Source organism: Ylistrum balloti, unplaced genomic scaffold (assembly GCF_031769215.1).
Source record: "Ylistrum balloti isolate Yb309-2 unplaced genomic scaffold, AGI_CSIRO_Ybal_v1 Utg369650, whole genome shotgun sequence".
NCBI lineage: Eukaryota > Metazoa > Mollusca > Bivalvia > Pectinida > Pectinidae > Ylistrum > Ylistrum balloti.
In genome coordinates, this window is record NW_026781906.1 from 1,115,523 (window position 1) to 1,141,695 (window position 26,173).

Consider the following 26,173-nt stretch of genomic DNA (forward strand, 5'->3'; position numbering starts at 1 on the left):
AAATAAAACAAATCACAGCAGCACCAATGATAATTTATTTGAGAAGATATACATACATAATCAGTCCTTTAATTAAATAATAGTAAATCAACAAGATTAACAACCATTATCACAATTTATTGTAACATCTTTCTTCAAACAAAGTCTACCCCAGAAAAAGTACCCCTAGTACAGGGGGTAGTGATAACAAGTCTACCCCAGATAAAGTACCCCCTAGTACAGGGGGTAGTGATAACAAGTCTACCCCAGATAAAGTACCCCCTAGTACAGGTGGTAGTGATAACAAGTCTACAGACAAAGTCTACCTCAGATAAAGTACCCCCTAGTACAGGTGGTAGTGATAACAAGTCTACCCCAGATATAGTACCCCTAGTACAGGGGGTAGTGATAACAAGTCTACAGACCAAGTCTACCCCAGATAAAGTACCCCCTAGTACAGGTGGTAGTGATAACAAGTCTACCCCAGATAAAGTACCCCTTAGTACAGTTGGTAGTGATAACAAGTCTACAGACCAAGTCTACCCCAGATAAAGTACCCCCTAGTACAGGGGGTAGTGATAACAAGTCTACCCCAGATAAAGTACCCCTAGTACAGGTGGTAGTGATAAGTCTACCCCAGATATAGTACCCCTAGTACAGGGGGTAGTGATAACAAGTCTACAGATGAAGTCTACCCCAGATAAAGTACCCCCTAGTACAGGGGGTCATGATAACAAGTCTACAGACAAAGTCTACCCCCGATAAAGTACCCCCTAGTTCAGGGGGTAGTGATAACAAGTCTACCCCAGATAAAGTACCCCCTAGTACAGGTGGTAGTGATAACAAGTCTACAGACGAAGTCTACCCCAGATAAAGTACCCCCTAGTACAGGTGGTAGTGATAACAAGTCTACCCCAGATAAAGTACCCCTAGTACAGGTGGTAGTGATAACAAGTCTACCCCAGATAAAGTACCCCCTAGTACAGGTGGTAGTGATAACAAGTCTACAGACGAAGTCTACCCCAGATAAAGTACCCCCTAGTACAGGTGGTAGTGATAACAAGTCTACCCCAGATAAAGTACCCCCTAGTACAGGTGGTAGTGATAACAAGTCTACCCCAGATATAGTACCCCCTAGTACAGGTGGTAGTGATAACAAGTCTACCCCAGATATAGTACCCCTAGTACAGGTGGTGGTGATAACAAGTCTACCCCAGATATAGTACCCCTAGTACAGGTGGTGGTGATAACAAGTCTACCCCAGATATAGTACCCCTAGTACAGGTGGTAGTGATAACAAGTCTACCCCAGATAAAGTACCCCTAGTACAGGTGGTAGTGATAACAAGTCTACCCCAGATATAGTACCCCTAGTACAGGTGGTGGTGATAACAAGTCTACCCCAGATATAGTACCCCCTAGTACAGGTGGTAGTGATAACAAGTCTACAGACAAAGTCTACCTCAGATAAAGTACCCCCTAGTACAGGTGGTAGTGATAACAAGTCTACCCCAGATATAGTACCCCTAGTACAGGTGGTGGTGATAACAAGTCTACCCCAGTAGTGATAGTACCCCTAGTACAGGTGGTAGTGATAACAAGTCTACCCCATATATAGTAACCCTAGTACAGGTGGTAGTGATAACAAGTCTACCCCAGATAAAGTACCCCTAGTACAGGTGGTAGTGATAACAAGTCTACCCCAGATATAGTAACCCTAGTACAGGTGGTAGTGATAACAAGTCTACCCCAGATATAGTAACCCTAGTACAGGTGGTAGTGATAACAAGTCTACCCCAGATAAAGTACCCCCTAGTACAGGTGGTAGTGATAACAAGTCTACCCCAGATATAGTACCCCCTAATACAGGTGGTAGTGATAACAAGTCTACCCCAGATATAGTACCCCTAGTACAGGGGGTCATGATAACATATCTTCAAACAAAGTCTACCCCAGATAAAGTACCCCCTAGTACAGGTGGTAGTGATAACAAGTCTACCCCAGATAAAGTACCCCTAGTACAGGTGGTAGTGATAACAAGTCTACCCCAGATATAGTACCCCTAGTACAGGTGGTAGTGATAACAAGTCTACCCCAGATATAGTACCCCCTAGTACAGGTGGTAGTGATAACAAGTCTACAGACAAAGTCTACCCCAGATAAAGTACCCCCTAGTACAGGTGGTAGTGATAAAAAGTCTACAGACGAAGTCTACCCCAGATAAAGTACCCCCTAGTACAGTTGGTAGTGATAACAAGTCTACAGACCAAGTCTACCCGTGATAAAGTACCCCCTAGTACAGGTGGTAGTGATAACAAGTCTACCACTGTAACAAATAACATTGACCAAGTCAGATAAAGTACCCCTAGTACAGGTGGTAGTGATAACAAGTCTACCCCAGATAAAGTACCCCCTAGTACAGGTGGTAGTGATAACAAGTCTACCCCAGTACAGGTGGTAGTGATAAAGTACCCCCTAGTACAGGTGGTAGTGATAACAAGTCTACAGACAAAGTGATACCCCATACAGACAAAGTCTACCCCAGATAAAGTACCCCCTAGTACAGGTGGTAGTGATAAAAAGTCTACCCCTTATTAAGTACCGCTAGTAAAGGTTGTAGTGATAACAAGTCTACCCCAGATAAAGTACCCCTAGTACAGGTGGTAGTGATAACAAGTCTACCCCAGATAAAGTACCCCCTAGTACAGGTGGTAGTGATAACAAGTCTACAGACCAAGTCTACCCCAGATAAAGTACCCCCAGGTGGTAGTGATAACAAGTCTACCCCAGATAAAGTACCCCCTAGTACAGGTGGTAGTGATAACAAGTCTACCCCAGATATAGTACCCCTAGTACAGGGGGTAGTGATAACAAGTCTACCCCAGATAAAGTACCCCCAGGGGGTAGTGATAACAAGTCTACAGACAAATTCTACCCCAGATAAAGTACCCCCTAGTACAGGTGGTAGTGATAACAAGTCTACCCCAGATATAGTACCCCCTAGTACAGGTGGTAGTGATAACAGACCTTTTCTCTAATACAACTCCCTCTTACTCCATTATCATCTTAAATGCAAAGAATAAATGAAACATACACATAAAAAATCCTTCTCCAGATCAATCATACTACACATTCAGCCCACTTCACAATGAATATACTGTCTCCAATCTTTACAGTAATGAGACTTGACAAGGATGTTTTAATTAACATTAATTACATGTACACTGAATATAATTTATTAATTATAGAAACATTCCACAATAATGATCACAAATCAATTTTTCAAATTTTCCTCAGCTGTTTTATTGATCTTTACCTAGATGAACCCTGTGTGTTAGATAATCTACAATTACTGGAATGATGACAGAGTAGTGCATATCAAAGTTAATTACATAATCATTCCAGAAAAGATAACTAATACTGACCCACCTCCCACCCTAAAAAAAAGAAAATCTTGAGTATCTCATGTCTTAAACACTTTTGTCTGCTGTGAAACATTTTAAAGGTCGAAGAAGCAGTATACATCTGATTAATGTATTGAATGTATTCAGACTGTCATAAGGTCATAAGGCAGTTTATGGCTTAGTAAAGATTCCTTCACTGAAAAGTCTCTCCCACTCCTTACCATCAGGGTATTTATAGTCTGCACGGGCTTGGTCTGTTATTCCGACTACAAAGCCTGGACACTGTAACAAATAACATTGCAGATTAAATATTTTACTGGATAATGTGTTTCTCATTCTCTGGTCACCATGACAATGAATGATAAAATGTAGCTATACTTGACTGAATCACGGATACAATCTGATAAACATTGACGTTCTGAAATTTTGCAGGATTCCATCACCGAGGCAGAAGAGATCCATATGTACTAAACCGTTTCTAGTTTTTATAAAACTGTTACATTGAGACAATGGCAGCTGTTGTTTTTATAAAACTGTTACATTGAGACAATGGCAGCTGTTGTTTTTATAAAACTGTTACATTGAGACAATGGCAGCTGTTGTTTTTATAAAACTGTTACATTGAGACAATGGCAGCTGTTGTTTTTATAAAACTGTTACATTGAGACAATGGCAGCTGTTGTTTTTATAAAACTGTTACATTGAGACAATGGCAGCTGTTGTTTTTATAAAACTGTTACATTGAGACAATGGCAGCTGTTGTTTTTATAAAACTGTTACATTGAGACAATGGCAGCTGTTGTTTTTATAAAACTGTTACATTGAGACAACGGCAGCTGTTGTTTTTATAAAACTGTTACATTGAGACAATGGCAGCTGTTGTTTTTATAAAACTGTTACATTGAGACAATGGCAGCTGTTGTTTTTATAAAACTGTTACATTGAGACAATGGTAGCTGTTGTTTTTATAAAACTGTTACATTGAGACAATGGCAGCTGTTGTTTTTATAAAACTGTTACATTGAGACAATGGCAGCTGTTGTTTTTATAAAACTGTTACATTGAGACAATGGCAGCTGTTGTTTTTATAAAACTGTTACATTGAGACAATGGCAGCTGTTGTTTTTATAAAACTGTTACATTGAGACAATGGTAGCTGTTGTTTTTATAAAACTGTTACATTGAGACAACGGCAGCTGTTGTTTTTATAAAACTGTTACATTGAGACAATGGTAGCTGTTGTTTTTATAAAACTGTTACATTGAGACAATGGTAGCTGTTGTTTTTATAAAACTGTTACATTGAGACAACGGCAGCTGTTGTTTTTATAAAACTGTTACATTGAGACAACGGCAGCTGTTGTTTTTATAAAACTGTTACATTGAGACAATGGCAGCTGTTGTTTTTATAAAACTGTTACATTGAGACAACGGCAGCTGTTGTTTTTATATATAAATGTATTACCTTAGGAACCTGGTAGCTGCCGTTTTTGATGACAACAGGATCAACCATATGTTCATGAAGATGGTCAGCAAATTCAATCATCCTGTTTAAAATACAAATTAACACCTGTTGACAAGTTAAATCATTCTGGTACCTTAAATTTTCATACAGAACATCATACCCTTTCTTCACACTATATATGTTGCAGGTGATGAATAATTTAACCCTGGACATATTGGTTTTGTATGAAGATTTTAAGACATTTGACCCCAGTGACCTTGAAAGTTGGTCAAAATCCTTTATCCCAGCAAGCAACTTGCCTAATGTTATGACATAAGGATTCTTAGTTATTGAAAGGAAGTGTTCAAAATACTTTAACACATTTGAACCTTGAAACCTAGAAATTGTGCCAAATTCATTCATTGGCACACACTTTGTAGCCTTTTATCCCAGCATGCTTCACCCAAATACCCATTCCCTGACCCATTAGGTTGAGAAGGTGTTGAAATATTTTAGAATATTTAAACCCTGTCACTTTGAAAGTTGGTCAAGGTCATTAATTTGAACAAATTTTGTAACCCTTGAACCCTAAAAGTCCAACATCCTTACCCCTGACCTCTTCCTTATTGAGATGAATTAACTTGCAGATTTTATACACATACCCTTGTGGCATTTCAGTGTTTCAAGGACACTCCTTTGAACAAACTTGATAGCCATTCCATCAAGGAATACTACATGTCCAATATCATGACTCAGGGCCTCTTGGTTATTGAGAAGAAGGCATTTACAGATAGATGCCACAACATAAGCTCACATGGCAAGTGAGCAAAAAAGTATTGAACATATTATCTTACCCTTTCTTAGGAAATAAATGAAGTCTGAACAATAATGATAATATCCCTACTAGAAATGCAACATCCTTTCAATCAGAACTTACCTGTTTTCCATAGTTCTTGAAACACATATGAAGTCAAAGATAGAGTAATGTTGTACAAGTTCACAAAGGGCAACACCTCCAGCATGGGGACACACAGGCACTGTAACATAACATAGAGGGAAAGAGTCAGACAAACCAGTATATAACCTCAGGTACAACACCATAACGTAATATAAAAAACCAGGAGTACACAACCTCTGGTACAACACCACGAGTACATAACCTCAGGTACAACACCACGAGTACATAACCTCAGGTACAACACCACGAGTACATAACCTCAGGTACAACACCACGAGTACATAACCTCAGGTACAACACCACGAGTACATAACCTCAGGTACAACACCACGAGTACATAACCTCAGGTACAACACCAGGGGTACATAACCTCAGGTACAACACCACGAGTACATAACCTCAGGTACAACACCACGAGTACATAACCTCAGGTACAACACCACGAGTACATAACCTCAGGTACAACACCAGGAGTACATAACCTCAGGTACAACACCACGAGTACATAACCTCAGGTACAACACCAGGAGTACATAACCTCAGGTACAACACCAGGAGTACTTAACCTCAGGTAACACAAGAGAAGTACATATCCTCAGGTAACACAAGAGAAGTACATATCCCTAACACAAGAGGAGGTAACACAAGAGAAGAGTAACACATATCCTCAGGTAACACAAGAGAAACACAAGAGAAGTACATATCCTCAGGTAACACAAGAGAAGTACATATCCTCAGGTAACACAAGAGAAGTACATATCCTCAGGTAACACAAGAGAAGTACATATCCTCAGGTAACACAAGAGAAGTACATATCCTCAGGTAACACAAGAGAAGTACATATCCTCAGGTAACACAAGAGAAGTACATATCCTCAGGTAACACAAGAGAAGTACATATCCTCAGGTAACACAAGAGAAGTACATATCCTCAGGTAGAACATAACCACATGTCCACGAGTGACATTATTATATATATATATTTCTTAAGAATCACAAAACATTGTAAACAACATGGCCAAAACGGAATTAATCGAAAGCTTTTGAACCTACCTCCAAATTTGGCAGCCAATAAAATGATAGCCAGATTTTCATTAACTCCGCCAACCCTTGTAGCATCAATCTGGCAGTACTGCATGGCCTTGGCCTTAAGAAATTGCTTAAACATGATCCTGTTTTGACAGTGTTCTCCAGTGGCTACACCAATCCCAAGGGGGTTTAATGCCTGAAACATATAAACAGTAGCTACACCAATCCCCAGGGGGTTTAATGCCTGTAACATACAAACAGTAGCAACACCAGTCCCCAGGGGGTTTAATGCCTGTAACATACAAACAGTAGCTACACCAATCCCCAGGGGGTTTAATTCCTGTAACATACAAACAGTGGCTACACCAATCCCCAGGGGGTTTAATGCCTGTAACATACAAACAGTAGCTACACCAATCCCCAGGGGGTTTAATGCCTGTAACATACAAACAGTGGCTACACCAATCCCAAGGGGTTTAATGCCTGAAACATATAAACAGTAGCTACACCAATCCCCAGGGGGTTTAATGCCTGTAACATATAAACAGTAGCTACACCAATCCCCAGGGGGTTTAATGCCTGTAACATACAAACAGTGGCTACACCAATCCCCAGGGGGTTTAATGCCTGTAACATACAAACAGTAGCTACACCAATCCCCAGGGGGTTTAATGCCTGTAACATACAAACAGTAGCTACACCAATCCCCAGGGGGTTTAATGCCTGTAACATACAAACAGTAACAACACCAATCCCCAGGGGGTTTAATGCCTGTAACATATAAACAGTAGCTACACCAATCCCCAGGGGGTTTAATGCCTGTAACATACAAACAGTAGCTACACCAATCCCCAGGGGGTTTAATGCCTGTAACATACAAACAGTAACAACACCAATCCCCAGGGGTTTAATGCCTGTAACATACAAACAGTAGCTACACCAATCCCAAGGGGTTTAATGCCTGTAACATACAAACAGTAGCTACACCAATCCCCAGGGGGTTTAATGCCTGTAACATATAAACAGTAGCTACACCAATCCCCAGAGGGTTTAATGCCTGTAACATACAAACAGTAGCTACACCAATCCCCAGGGGGTTTAATGCCTGTAACATACAAACAGCCTATAAGTTTTTAATTGCAGGAAAGAATCAAACTGACAGCTGAATTACCTCAGCAATGGCAGCATGTCCTAAGATGTCGTCAGGGTTGGTAGGTTCCTCTATCCACAAGGGTTTGTACTCTGCCAGCTGTTTCATCCAGTCGATTGCCTCATCTACCTCCCATTTTTGATTGGCATCCATCATCTACACAACATAAACATCACATGAATTAGTCAACCAGACATCTTCGTTTTGGTTATTTCCACTGTAATCTTGAAAATAGGTCAAGGTCATTACCCTGAACAAATGTTGTATTCTCTTATCTAAAGAAGCTACAGAGACAATATTTTACATAATCTGAGAAAATAATTTTAAGATTTGAAATACAAAAATAAAATTGATTTAAACCCTGTGACCTTGAAAGTGGACTTGAATTATTTTTAGTAAGATTTAACATTCAAACATAGAAACATATTGATTTAGGTCAACATATGATCCAGAAGAGAAAGTCATTTAAATTTCCATTTTGTTTGTCAGTTTATTATTGAAATAAAATCAAAAGTCTCCAAAACAACAATTCATATATGACTGATACATTGTTAGCCATAGTATTAATTTAGAGACAGTGCACTTTGAACTTTCCCAGGAGTTTATGAGATACTGGAAAATTAGCACATTATGATTGTCACAGCAGCATATTATCAGGCAAATAGCTTACTTGGGAACTGAACATTACAGATGAAACAAAAGCTAAGGGGTGAATTAAATTATATGAGTGAACTTTCATGGTAAAAATTACTCGTGAAGCGAAGACCACTACGCAAGTGGAGATGTACAAGTGAACTACGGTGAACTGGTGAATCAAAATTTGTATGTGACTAAAAATGTACTTTTAGGTGAACTCAAACTAAAAGGTAAACTTTAAAGTTACAGGCAAACTTAAACTTACAGGTGAACTAAGAATTACGAAAACTGAAAAGTATATATAACATGAACTTATGAACTTTTCTGTCCTGTGGCTGCAAAACTTTTTCCATAATTCAACCTGGAAAAGCATTTGATTAAACATGCTAGATCATAGGATGGTGTTTTTATGAAGCTGGTATAATATTGTAACAATATATATTTGAAGTTTCAGGTGTCAGTTCTCATTGAATGCAACATAACAATGTTCTTAATGATACTTTCATAAAATCAACATTACAGACATTGAATAAAAGATTAACAGCATGGGAGAGAGAACCAACATCCTGGTCGCTCCGATCGAAAAGGAATTGAAAATGGATACCCTAACGTGTTCAATACAGCCTATCAAGGAAGGTAAATACAAACAACATAGAAGATGGACCATCAACAGCTGTATTCCTCGTCGCCATTATATTGTCAATACCACGTGATATAGACAATTGTAATTACTTCACAGCTGAGTTGTAATTCTAACCCTAGCTATGTAAATATTTATACCGTTGATCTGATGATGGCTAGCCAAAACATGTAAACTAATACTAAAACCATGGAATCCAGACCTTGATTCTCGGACTTCTATGTCATTAACATTACCGAAAGTTTCTAATCAGACTCCCGATCTGGTTAAACTATACTTTACAAGAGATCCATCGAACCAGCAAGCCTAACCTGGTTATTTCAGCATAATGACAATACATTCTTTAGACAACCATAGGGGTATAGAGCCAATGTCGTTCTTTTCGTAGTGTTGGTAGGTTCTGTGGTCCCTAGCTTGGATACCTCCAGGTATGCAGGGCGATTGAGAAATAGTGGTAACTAAAGGGCAATATTCAATGTCCAAGTCCATGTTGCGATTCTTTAGACAAGGCATTTTTTTGCCAAAAACAAGCATTTGATCTTGTTAGCTAATATCTTGTTTAAGTATAATGTACTAACAAAAACAGGAGTCAGCTTTGACCTAAACATACCAGAGGTCGTTCATATCCTATTATTTCACGAAACATTTTGGCTCTCCTTGCGTCATCCTTAACATCTCCTCCAACCTTCATTTTGAATCTGTATAAAAATCAATATGTAATGTAATGGATTTTATACATTATGGACATCTGAAAAACTGAATCAGTATACCAAGCTAAAACAGGTATACAAAACACCGAGCAGATATTTGTAAAAATGAAACAACATCGCTCTATACAACTGGAATTTAATTATCTAATCTTTGGAATTATTTATCTTTCATATATGAATTTTCCTGACACAAGTACCCACCTACACATGGTCTGACCTAAGACATCTCCTGTCACTACTACCCACCTACACATGGTCTGACCTAAGACTTCTCCTCTCACTACTACCCACATACACATGGTCTGACCTAAGACCTTTCCTGTCACTACTACCCACCTACACATGGTCTGACCTAAGACTTCTGTCACTACTACCCACATACACATGGTCTGACCTAAGACCTTTCCTGTCACTACTACCCACCTACACATGGCCTGACCTAAGACTTCTCCTGTCACTACTACCCACATACACATGGTCTGACCTAAGACTTCTCCTGTCACTACTACCCACATACACATGGTCTGACCTAAGACCTTTCCTGTCACTACTACCCACCTACACATGGTCTGACCTAAGACTTCTGTCACTACTACCCACATACACATGGTCTGACCTAAGGCCTTTCCTGTCACTACTACCCACCTACACATGGTCTGACCTAAGACTTCTGTCACTACTACCCACCTACACATGGTCTGACCTAAGACTTCTCCTGTCACTACTACCAACCTACACATGGTCTGACCTAAGACTTCTCCTCTCACTACTACCCACATACACATGGTCTGACCTAAGACCTTTCCTGTCACTACTACCCACCTACACATGGTCTGACCTAAGACACTACTACCCACATACACATGGTCTGACCTAAGACCTTTCCTGTCACTACTACCCACCTACACATGGTCTGACCTAAGACTTCTCCTGTCACTACTACCCACATACACATGGTCTGACCTAAGACTTCTCCTGTCACTACTACCCACATACACATGGTCTGACCTAAGACCTTTCCTGTCACTACTACCCACCTACACATGGTCTGACCTAAGACTTCTGTCACTACTACCCACATACACATGGTCTGACCTAAGGCCTTTCCTGTCACTACTACCCACCTACACATGGTCTGACCTAAGACTTCTGTCACTACTACCCACCTACACATGGTCTGACCTAAGACTTCTCCTGTCACTACTACCAACCTACACATGGTCTGACCTAAGACCTTTCCTGTCACTACTACCCACATACACATGGTCTGACCTAAGACCTTTCCTGTCACTACTACCAACCTACACATGGTCTGACCTAAGACTTCTCCTGTCACTACTACCCACCTACACATGGTCTGACCTAAGACTTCTCCTGCCACTACTACCCACCTACACATGGTCTGACCTAAGACTTCTCCTGTCACTACTACCCACCTACCCATGGTCTGACCTAAGACCTTTCCTGTCACTACTACCCACCTACACATGGTCTGACCTAAGACTTCTCCTGTCACTACTACCCACATACACATGGTCTGACCTAAGACTTCTCCTGTCACTACTACCCACCTACACATGGTCTGACCTAAGACTTCTCCTGTCACTACTATCCACCTACACATGGTCTGACCTAAGACTTCTCCTGTCACTACTACCCACCTACACATGGTCTGACCTAAGACTTCTCCTGTCACTACTACCCACCTACACATGGTCTGACCTAAGACTTCTCCTGTCACTACTACCCACCTACACATGGTCTGACCGAAGACCTTTCCTGTCACTACTACCCACATACACATGGTCTGACCTAAGACTTCTCCTGTCACTACTACCCACATACACATGGTCTGACCTAAGACCTTTCCTGTCACTACTACCCACCTACACATGGTCTGACCTAAGACTTCTGTCACTACTACCCACATACACATGGTCTGACCTAAGACCTTTCCTGTCACTACTACCCACCTACACATGGTCTGACCTAAGACTTCTGTCACTACTACCCACCTACACATGGTCTGACCTAAGACTTCTCCTGTCACTACTACCAACCTACACATGGTCTGACCTAAGACCTTTCCTGTCACTACTACCCACATACACATGGTCTGACCTAAGACCTTTCCTGTCACTACTACCCACCTACACATGGTCTGACCTAAGACTTCTGTCACTACTACCCACATACACATGGTCTGACCTAAGACCTTTCCTGTCACTACTACCAACCTACACATGGTCTGACCTAAGACTTCTGTCACTACTACCCACCTACACATGGTCTGACCTAAGACTTCTCCTGTCACTACTGCCAACCTACACATGGTCTGACCTAAGACTTCTGTAACTACTACCCACCTACACATGGTCTGACCTAAGACTTCTGTCACTACTACCCACCTACACATGGTCTGACCTAAGACTTCTGTCACTACTACCCACATACACATGGTCTGACCTAAGACCTTTCCTGTCACTACTACCCACCTACACATGGTCTGACCTAAGACTTCTGTCACTACTACCCACATACACATGGTCTGACTTAAGACTTCTCCTGTCACTACTACCCACCTACACATGGTCTGACCTAAGACCTTTCCTGTCACTACTACCCACCTACACATGGTCTGACCTTAGACTGCTGTGACTTGTACCCACCTACACATACCCTGACCTTAGACTGCTGTGACGTGTACCCACCTACACATACCCTGACCTTAGACTGCTGTGATTTGTACCTACCTACACATACCCTGACCTTAGACTGCTGTGACGTGTACCCACCTACACATACCCTGACCTTAGACTGCTGTGACGTGTACCCACCTACACATACCCTGACCTTAGACTGCTGTGATTTGTACCCACCTACACATACCCTGACCTTAGACTGCTGTGATTTGTACCCACCTACACATACCCTGACCTTAGACTGCTGTGATTTGTACCCACCTACACATACCCTGACCTTAGACTGCTGTGATTTGTACCTACCTACACATACCCTGACCTTAGACTGCTGTGATTTGTACCTACCTACACATACCCTGACCTTAGACTGCTGTGATTTGTACCTACCTACACATACCCTGACCTTAGACTGCTGTGATTTGTACCTACCTACACATACCCTGACCTTAGACTGCTGTGATTTGTACCTACCTACACATACCCTGACCTAGGGCTTCAGTTGCCAGCTGAAAAGATAGATGTGAAAATTAGTAACATCACAACCATACAACTTGTGTCATATCAATATAAATCACTTTCAAAAATCACCACAGTTATGACAACCTCTCAAGCAATCAACAAGTTGATCATTGAATCTTGTTGGCTTGAATGAAGTCAGGTGCATGGTTTAATAGTGAATCCTTCTATCTCAAACAAGGGATATAATCAGTAATGGATAAATTTCACTACTGATACAAAATAAGCTTTACTGACATTACAGAAAACAAGTCTGAAGTTGAATTCATTAAAGCTATTTCTGAAAGAAATGTAACATTTATTTAACTCAAGTGAAAGTTGCTCAGTAAAATGCAAGCTTTATTTTTGTTTTCCCTGCCAAGGTAACTACATAGTTGTCAGATCTAAGATTACTTATCTGCATTAGCCAACAAGGATATAAATTAATTTTCAGATATTTTTTCAAAGTGTAGAAAGAGAAAACTCAACTCACCCTTTTGATTTTTTCATCAGAATAACCGAGCCAACCACAGGAAGTGGTGTATGCTGGGTAGCCGTTAGCAATCAGTTCAGCCTCTGTAATGTGTAAATACATATCAATACCAGGACCAGCAACAGGAAGTGGTGCATGCTGGGTAATTATTGATGATACATATCAATACCAGGACCAACAACAGGAAGTGGTGCATGCTGGGTAATTATTGATGATACATATCAATACCAGGACTAACAACGGGAAGTGGTGCATGCTGGGTAATTATTGATGATACATATCAATACCAGGACTAACAACGGGAAGTGGTGCATGCTGGGTAATTATTGATGATTACCTCAGCCTCTGTAATGTGTAAATACATATCAATACCAGGACCAGCAACAGGAAGTGGTGCATGCTGGGTAATTATTGATGATACATATCAATACCAGGACCAACAACAGGAAGTGGTGCATGCTGGGTAATTATTGATGATACATATCAATACCAGGACCAGCAACAGGAAGTGGTGCATGCTGGGTAATTATTGATGATACATATCAATACCAGGACCAACAACAGGAAGTGGTGCATGCTGGGTAATTATTGATGATACATATCAATACCAGGACCAGCAACAGGAAGTGGTGCATGCTGGGTAATTATTGATGATACATATCAATACCAGGACCAACAACAGGAAGTGGTGCATGCTGGGTAATTATTGATGATACATATCAATACCAGGACCAACAACAGGAAGTGGTGCATGCTGGGTAATTATTGATGATACATATCATTACCAGGACCAACAACAGGAAGTGGTGCATGCTGGGTAATCATTGATGATACATATCAATACCAGGACCAACAACAGGAAGTGGTGCATGCTGGGTAATTACTGATGATTACCTCAGCCTCTGTAATGTGTAAATACATATCAATACCAGGACCAGCAACAGGAAGTGGTGCATGCTGGGTAATTATTGATGATACATATCAATACCAAGACCAACAACAGGAAGTGGTGCATGCTGGGTAATTATTGATGATACATATCAATACCAGGACCAGCAACAGGAAGTGGTGCATGCTGGGTAATTATTGATGATACATATCAATACCAGGACCAACAACAGGAAGTGGTGCATGCTGGGTAATTATTGATGATACATATCAATACCAGGACCAACAACAGGAAGTGGTGCATGCTGGGTAATTATTGATGATACATATCAATACCAGGACCAACAACAGGAAGTGGTGCATGCTGGGTAATTATTGATGATACATATCGATACCAGGACCAACAACAGGAAGTGGTGCATGCTGGGTAATTATTGATGATACATATCAATACCAGGACCAACAACAGGAAGTGGTGCATGCTGGGAAGTGGGGTTTTATCAAAATGAAGCAAGTGAGAAACACTGGTATGAGGGGAGTTTTATGTTAAACTTCCGAAAAAAAGTTTCCAATATCTTTGATTTTAGGCAAGAATAAAACTGTTTATCAGCCTAATACAGAATGCTATGACCTATATTTGAAATATACAGCCTTGGAATTAATTTTTTTCCACTGAACTTACTCCATGAGAAATAAATTTATTGAACAAATTACAAAAATTATAAAATCATGAGACAGATTATAGTTTTTTATAGTTTTACTTTCATTTTTAAGAAATATCTCTACCTCCTCCTCCCCTCCCCTCCCCTCCCCTCCCCCTATACATTTTTTCTCCTATTTATTATACTCTCCAAAATAACTGAAATTTTAACCCATCAAAATCAACACCTTTTTACCAAATACAAACCTCTCTCAGCTTTCCCAACTTGACCTTTCTTCAATATTTCTGTAAAAATCAAAGAAAATCATAAGTGAAAGGTTCTTTTCATGTGTTAGATGAATGAAGGTTTAATCTCACTGTTTCAGATAGAACAACACAATATTCCTAAAAGAAAATATTGTTGACACGGATAAGCCTTAGGGGAGTCAACACAAAAACTCAGAGTCTTTGAAGGGAGGCTATTTGGTTAACAAATAAAATGAAACAACTCTTGTTGATGTTTCTGTTGAAATTGCTTTAGTTGTGAGTACAAGGCTTCACGCCCCATAAATATTGTATATCCTCACATCAGTGACAAGTCCTCAATTACATTATCTACTGAAATAGTGGATATTGTTGTGTTGAATTTTTCACTTGCATCAAACTGTTTATGATGTGATGGCAGGCTTAACTTCTATCAACAATAAAACTGAGGAATACTGAAGCAGCATATTAACTGTAATTTGTGTAATTTATAAAGCTGGTGCTGTTTGGTGTTAATTTTGAAAAAAAAAGAAAAGAATAGAATTAGTTTGCAACTGATTTTAAAGGAACGATGAAAAAGTTTGACAATCTGAAAATACAATTTCATTACCAATGTGTGATTGAGTAGTAATGTTTTGTGGCCATTTGTAAGTGTGTGATTTTTTTTTATTAAAATCTTGTGAGAAATGAAGTTGCTAGAATACTGACAATGATTTTCTAAAAAAAAAGTAAAAGGGACCATGAACCAACATATCCTGAATATTTTGCTGCTTAATAAAGTTTGATGAGAATCCCTCCAGGACTGGAGTCCCTAGAGTGCAGATATATGTCACACATGCATGGAAGGAAGTAAAAGGAAATTATAGTCCCCTCCTCCCTTTCTCAAATTTCATCGGCAAACAATGACCTAAAGGCCACTGACCTCTACCCTGTCAGTTGTTATGGTAAATAACCATGACCTAGAGGTCACTGACCTCTACCCTGTCAGTTGTTATGGTAAATAACCCTGATCTAGAGGCCACTGACCTCTACCCTGTCAGTTGTTATGGTAAATAACCCTGATCTAGAGGCCACTGACCTCTACCCTGTCAGTTGTTATGATAAATAACCCTGATCTAGAGGCCACTGACCTCTACCCTGTCAGTTGTTATGATAAATAACCATGATCTAGAGGCCACTGAGGCCACTGACCTCTACCCTGTCAGTTGTTATGATAAATAACCATGATCTAGAGGCCACTGACCTCTACCCTGTCAGTTGTTATGATAAATAACCCTGATCTAGAGGCCACTGACCTCTACCCTGTCAGTTGTTATGATAAATAACCCTGATCTAGAGGCCACTGACCTCTACCCTGTCAGTTGTTATGATAAATAACCATGATCTAGAGGCCACTGACCTCTACCCTGTCAGTTGTTATGATAAATAACCATGATCTAGAGGCCACTGACCTCTACCCTGTCAGTTGTTATGATAAATAACCCTGATCTAGAGGCCACTGACCTCTACCCTGTCAGTTGTTATGGTAAATAACCCTGATCTAGAGGCCACTGACCTCTACCCTGTCAGTTGTTATGATAAATAACCATGACCTAGAGGTCACTGACCTCTACCCTGTCAGTTGTTATGGTAAATAACCACAATCCAGAGGCCACTGACCTCTACCCTGTCAGTTGTTATGATAAATAACCCTGATCTAGACCTTATCATCTCTGTGCAAATATCATAAAATACAAATAAGTTAATATTTCCAAGCAAAACAAAGCATTTCAATACCTTATACACCAAACAGACACGAGTGTATCCTAACTTAGCCTAGATCAATCAGTGACAAATGACAATGAACATAGATACTCACCTAAAGCTTCTTCCTTTGTGAGAGTATCACCCCTACAAACAGAAAACATGGCATCAGTCAGTGATATTAGTGGTGCAGAAAAACAGGACTGTGAATCATAAAAGTTTTCACATTTATATTTACCTTCAAATGATATGGTAAACTATCTTTTCAAAATTATTCTTCTTTGATTAGGAAGTTAAAGTACATTAGTTCTTCTAGAAATGCATTCATCATTCGTTTCCGTTTTTCTAAATTTGATTATCATGATAGCTACAGTAGAGTCTGAACATATAAAGGTTTACTCTTACATGTGTCTGAAGTCAATGGTGGACACTAACTGTTCTGGGGACTGAAACAGAAAGCAGATCACAAACAAAATTCCTAAATGTTAAAGAAATTAAGAGGCACACAGGGCCTGAATCTCTCCCGTGTTAGTTTTCTAAAATATCTTCCAATATTGAGTGAGACATTGTCAGCTAAAGTCCTAAAGATTTTATGTTAACACAATCACTTTGGAAAAAAATATAAACATTATATATTATTATATATTCTATGTATAATAGGTCACTTGAAGTGTAACCAAGGCAATGTACTTACCATATCTACCATTAACTTCCACAGTGGCTGGAACAATGAAACACAGACAGGTAAATTTTATGTATGTCGTATAATAAGTACCAAACGAAATCAATGTTAAATAGAGAAGGCCTCGTAAGTTGTAAGAACTTCTGCCCAATACTTCTGATGTATTTTGCATGATTGCATGAAACACTGACTGTTTTAACACTGTAATTACTATAAAAAAGCCTGCCTATACCTTGCCCTCCATTTTGGCCCACAAATCCCAGACAGCATTGATGATGGCCGCTACTGCTAAATGAGTTACACCTTTTTCTGGTCCTAGCTGTGGAAGAAATCAAAGGTCAGTAAATATATAAAGGTTTATCAGGGGTCACCACAAACATGTAAAAGGTCATCTAAAGGTCAATATCGTCAATATTAAAGGTCAAGCCTATGATCTGAGGTCAATTTTAAAGTCCACTGTGCTGGTTGCTGTTGTGTCAGGTCAACCAGAGGTCACCATGGGGATGTAACAGACCAAGTACAGGTAAATATAAATTAGTACAGTAAAGTGAAAGGTCAATCAGGGGTCACCAGGATGATGAAACAATCTACTACAGGTCACCATAGTAACATGAAAGATAAATTGGAAATATCAAGTCAAGTAATAATCAGCATTGTAACTAAAATGTTATAGATGGTTTCTGAAGAGAAGTTGGAAATTTGTTTGTAGACATTAGAGAAAAGGCAGTTGTAGCCAGTCACCAGAGAGATGACTGGTCACTAGTGTGACTTAGATCACATGTCACTAGTGTGACTAAGATGACTGGTCAATAGTGTGACTCAGATGACTGGTCATCAGTGTGACTTAGATCACTTGTCACTAGTGTGACTTAGATCACTTGTCACTAGTGTGACTAAGATGACTGGTCAATAGCGTGACTCAGATGACTGGTCAACAGTGTGACTCAGATGACTTGTCACTTGTGTGACTTAGATCACTTGTCACTAGTGTGACTAAGATGACTGGTCAATAGTGTGACTCAGATGACTGGTCAACAGTGTGACTCAGATGACTTGTCACTTGTGTGACTTAGATCACTTGTCACTAGTGTGACTAAGATGACTGGTCAATAGTGTGACTCAGATGACTGGTCAACAGTGTGACTTAGATCACTTGTCACTAGTGTGACTTAGATCACTTGTCACTAGTGTGACTAAGATCACTGGTCAATAGTGTGACTCAGATGACTGGTCAACAGTGTGACTCAGATGACTTGTCACTTGTGTGACTTAGATCACTTGTCACTAGTGTGACTCAGATGACTGGTCAATAGTGTGACTCAGATCACTAGTCACTAGTGTGACTCAGATGACTGGTCAATAGTGTGATTCAGATGACTGGTCACTTGTGTGACTTAGATCACTTGTCACTATTGTGACTCAGATGACTAGTCACTTGTGTGACTTAGATCACTTGTCACTAGTGTGACTCAGATGACACTCAGATGACTGGCCACTTGTGTGACTCAGATGACTGGTCAATAGTGTGATTCAGATGACTAGTCACTAGTGTGACTCAGATGACTGGTCACTTGTGTGACTCAGATGACTGGTCAATAGTGTGATTCAGATGACTGGTCAACAGTGCGACTCAGATGACTGGTCACTAATGTGACTCATATAAATGGTCACAAGAGTGACTCAGATGACTAGTCATAAGAGTGACTCAAATGACTAGTCATAAGAGTGACTCAGATGACTGGTCACTTGTGTGACTCAGATGACTGGTCAACAGTACGACTCAGATGACTGGTCACTTGTATGACTCAGATGACTGGTCAACAGTATGACTCCGATGACTGGTCACTTGTGTGACTCCGATGACTTAAGTATCAATTGTGATGTAGATGATGAGAATACTTGGAATCCTTACCCATCTGATTTGATCCTCACTGGCCAATGATCGCCAGAATCCAGCGAAATCACTAAAGATATCTTGAAGGTTTTGTCCAACAATCAAACTTTTGTAATTTTCAATAGCCATACACACTGAAAAAAAAAGAAGAAACCTAAAACATGAAGAAATAGTAAACTGGTTGGTGTCTTCAATAGTAAAAACATTTGATGGATAAAACTAATTTGTTCAAAACTGTTCACTTATTTCAATAATTTTAAATAATTTTAAAAAATTACCTATAACTCTAGCTAGATTTATGCATAAAATGATTCCTGTTGAACAAGAACAAATTTTTTTATTTTGTTTTGAATTTTAAAAAATGGCTGAGTTGTCTACCCTGATATCCACTATAATATACGAGGCTCCACAGCACAGTGAGTAAGGCATACGTTTATGCAATGCAGCTGATTTTGTTTTGATTTTAAGAGAAGCAGACACAAGCCAACAATTTTCAGGGAAAGAGGACCAGATACTTCTCACGGTAAAGGAAATAACCATCATGGTTTTAGCAAAAGCAATCCAGAGAATTGTAAAAATAGAACTAGACTAACTTTCAATGTGATAAAATCTGTACTTCACTCTCAAGGCAATAGAACCATCAACTGACTTGATAACAGAACTAGACTAACTGTCAGGGTGATGGAACAATTCGTAATTGCCAGGGTAACATAATCTAGTTCAGGGAAATAGTATTTGCCAGGAAACATATATGACTAGATATTTGACAGAATAACGAACAATTGCTGCACTGGTGCATCACTGACAGAGGGACATCAGGAATAACATATCAGTTACATAGACACAGGGAAGATTAACTGGGTACTTAGCTAGATGCCACGCCCACTTGTGAGTATCACATGTCAGTTTTATAGAAGCAGACATAGGGAAGATAAACAGTGTTCCTAGCCAGATGACATGCCAAATTGTAAATAAAACACATCAATTTTACAAAAGCAGAAACAGGGAAGATCATCTGTGTACCTAGCTTGATGCCACGCCCACTTGTGTGTATTGCAAGTCAGTTTTACAAAAGCAGAAAGAGGGAAGATAAACTGGGTACCTAGCTGGTTGCCACGCCCAGCTGTGAAGCTTGAGCCACACCCTTGTAAGGCTCCATCAGTCTCAAGTATTATGTACGGGGCGGCATAATCTGGCGCTTTATGCTGCAATGACAGCAATTACTCGGTATTAATCATTTAAATTTAAAATTCAGTCATAATAAGTTACTTTTTACTCATGACAGCCTGGACTCCTTTCCCTGTTACTGTGTGGCTTGAATCAAACTGTCTGTACCGATTGCTATACAATGGTACCTGTCTATGGAGACCACCTGATCAATAGAACCTGCCTATAATGATCTCTTTGCTTGCAAGATTTTACGAATCTCTATATACAGGTATATGGACTTTAAGTTATAGAGCCAGTAGGATTCAATGACGCAGACATCATATTTTCGACAGACTACATAAAACTTAATATCTGTAACAATCAAAAGTTAGTCAATATTTAATTAATTCAAAAGTCAATGGTAGAAGTTTAATGCAAGTCTGTCTGGTGTATAATATTTTTCAACATGCTTCTAATTCAAGTTGTATTGTCCAAGGACAACGTTTTATTTATAGTTTAACATTATCCTGTGTAACTTTATAACTGACAGGTGGCCACTACATAAGGGTGTTGAATGTTAGGGTACTGCAGCCACAAAACATACCTTTTATCCTGTCTATAAACGTTGTTCAAGGAGAAACATGACCTTTTTCCATTACTATAGATAGTGCTATGTTGCAACTTGAAAGCAATGACCTTTATAGACAGGTAGACTTTACATAGAGGTGGCCTCTCAGACAGGTTTGACTCTATATATGTAGCTACCCTTGATAAACATATCCTCTTTTGATCTTACAGACTCTGTCATGACAGAATTGAAGTCCAGTCACTGGGGCATCACCAGTCCTTATAAGAGATGGGAATCCCCAACAAAACCAAAGTGAATGTTACTTTAATGCAGTGATACAGGTATATCAAAGTTATGCCTCCAGATTCCAAAGTTTCCAGACTGGTCAACATTCACCATTTCCAAGTGTACAGAAACTGTCATGACAGGATGTTTTCATGATAGGTACCTATATACATGTATAGAGACAAAACCCACTGTATTTTGATGACTGTATACTGTTTACATCCTCATATGGGTTCCAGGGAAAATGTACTCAAAGTTGTTTTTTGTTTTTTTTAAATATGAAAAAAATGAATTCATCATATCAGGACATGATAATTCTTATATCAGTGATGACTTAAAAACAATTGTTGAAGTTTGTCCATATAAGGATATATTGAGTATACAATATCATTTGTACCTATGGCATTGCCCTTGCCCAGAGTAAAGGTCGTGCCACATCCCCGTAGATCTGTGTCAGTTGACAAAATGACGTACGGACAGGAATAATCAGGTGACTTGTGCTGTAAACAACATAAACATTTATGATTAAACCTCTTCAAGCTATACATTAGAAGAAAACATATTACTATCACTGTTTCAAAGAAAACCTGTAGCTGGTGGTTGCCTCACTGAACAACATATGTGAGGTCTGTCGCATACCATCTGCAGCAAATGAGGTAGAGTCTTGTCCAAAGATATAACCATGTCAGCACTGATGATTTTCTCAGCTTACTGAGAAAGACAAATTCACACAGGCAGGAAGCATCACACCAGGCACCTCAGTGCACAGATCTTAACAAAGCCTTATGTTGGCTAATGTTCTACAAAAACTCTGCTTGAACATGTTGATTTTAAAAAGAGTAGAAAGTTTCCAATCAATGATACCAGAGAGTAAGTGAAACATTTCAAATTCAAAATAGAATCACACAACACAAAACATCAAATAATTCAAATATAAAATAATTCAAATAAACTTAAAAAATTCCTTATCTTTATACATTAATCTGATCTTTAACACTGAAAGTATCTTATGTCTGGAGTTTGGAGCCTGATCTCTAGACCTGAAAATGTCTTAAGTCTGGAGTTTGGAGCCTGATCCCTAGACCTGAAAATGTCTTAAGTCTAGAGTTTGGGGCCTGCTCTCATAGCCTGTAAATGACTTTAGTCTGGAGTTTGGGGTCCGAGTATATCATTCGGTTAAAATAGTAAACTCTGTAACACCACTGGGTGTAATTAAATTTTTGGTTTTTTTTTTTTGTGATGTTGATTTCACCATCTTCTAATTTCATATTCAAATTACTTAAGTGTAACCAAAAATCTACATGCTGAGCTTCATTATGTTTTTATAGTCCCAAATCTATTGAGGCATCCAAATATTTCACAAAACTGAGAGAATGGACACCGTACAAGTGTTTTATGACGTCAACAGATGAGGCCAGAAAAAATCATTCATTTTAATCAGTAAATGATGACGATCTTAAACAAATCAAAATAATTTCTTAACATGAAGACACAAATCAAAATCTCAGGCTGTTGGGCCTTCAGACCAGTGGGCACATGACGTCGGATCAACATTGGATACAGGTTGTATCCTGGTTGTGAGGTCAGCGACCAGATTACAACATCTATACCACGTCTTAAACCAGACATAGTATGCACGTCAGATTTTTGGCATCAGCATGATGTACCCTTTAGGTCATGACTTCTAGGTTTGACAAAATTTCTGAAGTATGTAAATTTCAATTAAATTTCTGGGTTCTGTGTCTCTTTCAAAACCCAAACTACATCACCTACTTTAAGTTAAGTACCGACTGACAAGACCAGTATACATGTACTTTGTGTCTATCCTTCCTTTCTTAACAACCATTTACAGAGTGCATAACTGAATATTAACAGCGTATGAAGTGTGCCAGACATGACAATCCATATTTATTTGTGTTATCATCCTGGGAAATCAATTTTACATATACAAATTCAGCATTATAAATAGGTACTTATGTTAAGTCACAGATGTGGAGAGGCTGACAGGGGGAGCTTCCAGCAGGCGGGACATGGTTTGTATACAAAAAAATGAGATGTCCTTTTAACAGACAAAACATGCTCTCCCTTGCATCACAATATTCATCAAATTACCAAATTTCTTAAATAATTTTGTTTCCAGTTAAATGTAATAATTTGAAGATTTGAGACGTAACTGCTAACAATGTGAAGCCAGAGCTAATTTCTTGAAACCTTGGAGTTGATTTCTCTAAAACAAGAAACTTTAATAAACTATGTCAGCTATTGAATATTGTGAGAAGAAAACAGGGACAGGTTTCTCTGTGTCAAATAAGGATAAGAATAAAGATATTGTGTTGAAAAGCATAAAACACACTGATCTAACACATCTATTGGTCCCTTGTATTTATCCTTTGCCCTTTCTGCTGCCCATCATTACACTATACAACTGTACCTCGGTAGTGATGAGAACTGACTTTTGAGTCCACCCCTAATTACATATTGTGTAAGGAATTTCATGACCAACTTACATACCAGTCAACCCCCAGACGACTCAACCCATGAGGGGAGCACCCCCTCACGTCGCCACAGAATCGACACACGTCGATTGGACAATGCCCGGCGACGGGCAGTCAGGGAGACGAGAAACCATCATCATCACGACCAACTGATGACAACAGTTCTCAGTATGTTTAACACAGGTTTCCTACAATATAGGAGTTGTACCCCGAATGCACCGACATACATAATACAGGCCTACATTAGGTCTCAGCGTTGACACGTTACTATATATTTACACCTACACATTCCTGCATTCAGTTTTGCACATGTAGTACAATAATTGATTAAATTAAAATGGAATATATAAATATTCAAGGAAATATGTCAACACCAACGATCAGTTTTAAGCCCGAACATAACAATGAGAGCAAGGATGCGACCATACTAGACAGCTGTAGCTCTGACAAGGACGGATATTATTATATATAATATATATACAATGACATCATTTCAAATGTTTACAAAGTTGTCAATGATGATCTAACCCACCATGGCATCAGATCCATCTTTCTGTAAGGAGGTAGGGAAACGCAGATCTTCTATCGTCAGTCCTGTAATCTTGGTTGGCGCTGCCATTGTTGCACACGAGGGGCGGAGGTTGTACTGTCAACCTTGAACTCGTCCCCGATAAAATCACGTGAAAAGCATTGTGTGCTTAACGGAAGTAAACTAGTTAAACGAATGAAAAAAAACCATTTAACTTCAAAAAAGTTTTAATCTGGGCGAAAAAAAATCATCTGCAATTGCTCAAAGTTTGTTTATTTAAATACGGCTATTCCACTACTCCTTTACTCGTCTGTTGCTGTTATTGGGAGGACACCCTCGTGCATGGACACTGCAATAGCTCGAAATTCTCGGGTACAAGCTGTCATTGATTTATCTCCAAAACATGGGTGTCTCTCTGAAGGAGTTGTATGACTTCTAGGCCATAAATATTATCCTCGGTTTCATAAAGCTAGCATACATATATACTGTAGAGACATGGCTGGATTCACGCTGTTACACCTAAGGAAACCTGTATTCCAAGTAGACCATATACGGTCCGGAGAGCAGTGTCGTTAGCGACTGTTGGTGTTCCTCCGGGAGACCAGTGTCGTTAGCGACTGTTGGCGTTCCACCGGGAGACGAGTGTCGTTAGCGACTGTTGGCGTTCCTCCTGGAGAGCAGTGTCGTTAGCGACTGTTGGTGTTCCTCCGGGGGAGCAGTGTCGTTAGCGACAGTTGGTGTTACTCCGGGGTAGCAGTATCGTTAGCGACTGATGGTGTTCCTCCAGGACAGCAGTGTCGTTAGCGACAGTTGGTGTTCCTCCTGGACAGCAGTGTCGTTCGCGACTGATGGTGTTCCTCCTGGAGAGCAGTGTCGTTAGCGACAGTTGGTGTTCCTCCGGGAGACCAGTATCGTTAGCGACTGTTGGCGTTCCTCATGGAGAGCAGTGTCTTTAACGACAGTTGGTGTTCCTCCGGGAGACCAGTGTCGTTAGCGACTGTTGGCGTTACTCCGGGAGAGCAGTGTCTTTAACGACTGATGATGTTCCTTCGGGAGAGCAGTGTCGTTAGCGACTGTTGGTGTTCCTCCGGGAGAACAGTATCGTTAGCGACTGTTGGCGTTCCTCATGGAGAGCAGTGTCTTTAACGACAGTTGGTGTTCCTCCGGGAGACCAGTGTCGTTAGCGACTGTTGGCGTTACTCCGGGAGAGCAGTGTCTTTAACGACTGATGATGTTCCTTCGGGAGAGCAGTGTCGTTAGCGACAGTTGGTGTTCCTCCTGGACAGCAGTGTCGTTCGCGACTGATGGTGTTCCTCCTGGAGAGCAGTGTCGTTAGCGACAGTTGGTGTTCCTCCTGGACAGCAGTGTCGTTCGCGACTGATGGTGTTCCTCCTGGAGA

The 26,173-nt window shown here is 39.8% G+C and overlaps 1 protein-coding gene and 1 long non-coding RNA gene across 3 annotated transcripts; both read right to left on the reverse strand.

Annotated features, from left to right (window-relative positions):
• Nucleotides 1-17: 17 nt before the first annotated feature.
• LOC132556492 (uncharacterized) lies at nucleotides 18-1,835 on the reverse strand. The gene is made up of 2 exons (XR_009554473.1): nucleotides 1,633-1,835; nucleotides 18-1,440 (listed from the first exon to the last, which is right to left on the reverse strand). It is a non-coding gene; the product is annotated as an uncharacterized LOC132556492 (long non-coding RNA).
• A 770-nt stretch (nucleotides 1,836-2,605) lies between these two features.
• Nucleotides 2,606-24,864, reverse strand: LOC132556392 (mitochondrial enolase superfamily member 1-like). 2 transcript variants are annotated; one of them, XM_060220802.1, is made up of 16 exons: nucleotides 24,778-24,864; nucleotides 22,148-22,250; nucleotides 19,767-19,882; nucleotides 18,087-18,173; nucleotides 17,867-17,893; nucleotides 17,578-17,618; nucleotides 17,288-17,319; nucleotides 15,433-15,471; nucleotides 13,638-13,720; nucleotides 13,121-13,155; nucleotides 9,848-9,935; nucleotides 7,983-8,117; nucleotides 6,836-7,007; nucleotides 5,763-5,862; nucleotides 4,847-4,928; nucleotides 2,606-3,664 (listed from the first exon to the last, which is right to left on the reverse strand). In XM_060220802.1, exons 1-16 carry the CDS (start codon nucleotides 24,862-24,864, stop codon nucleotides 3,554-3,556), a joined length of 1,338 nt encoding a protein of 445 aa, XP_060076785.1. In that variant the 3' UTR covers nucleotides 2,606-3,553. The 2 variants fall into 2 exon arrangements, with proteins under 2 accessions (XP_060076785.1, XP_060076793.1); XM_060220810.1 differs by lacking the exon at nucleotides 22,148-22,250 and adding an exon at nucleotides 20,851-20,953 and having other exon boundaries at nucleotides 24,778-24,827.
• Nucleotides 24,865-26,173: the final 1,309 nt, after the last annotated feature.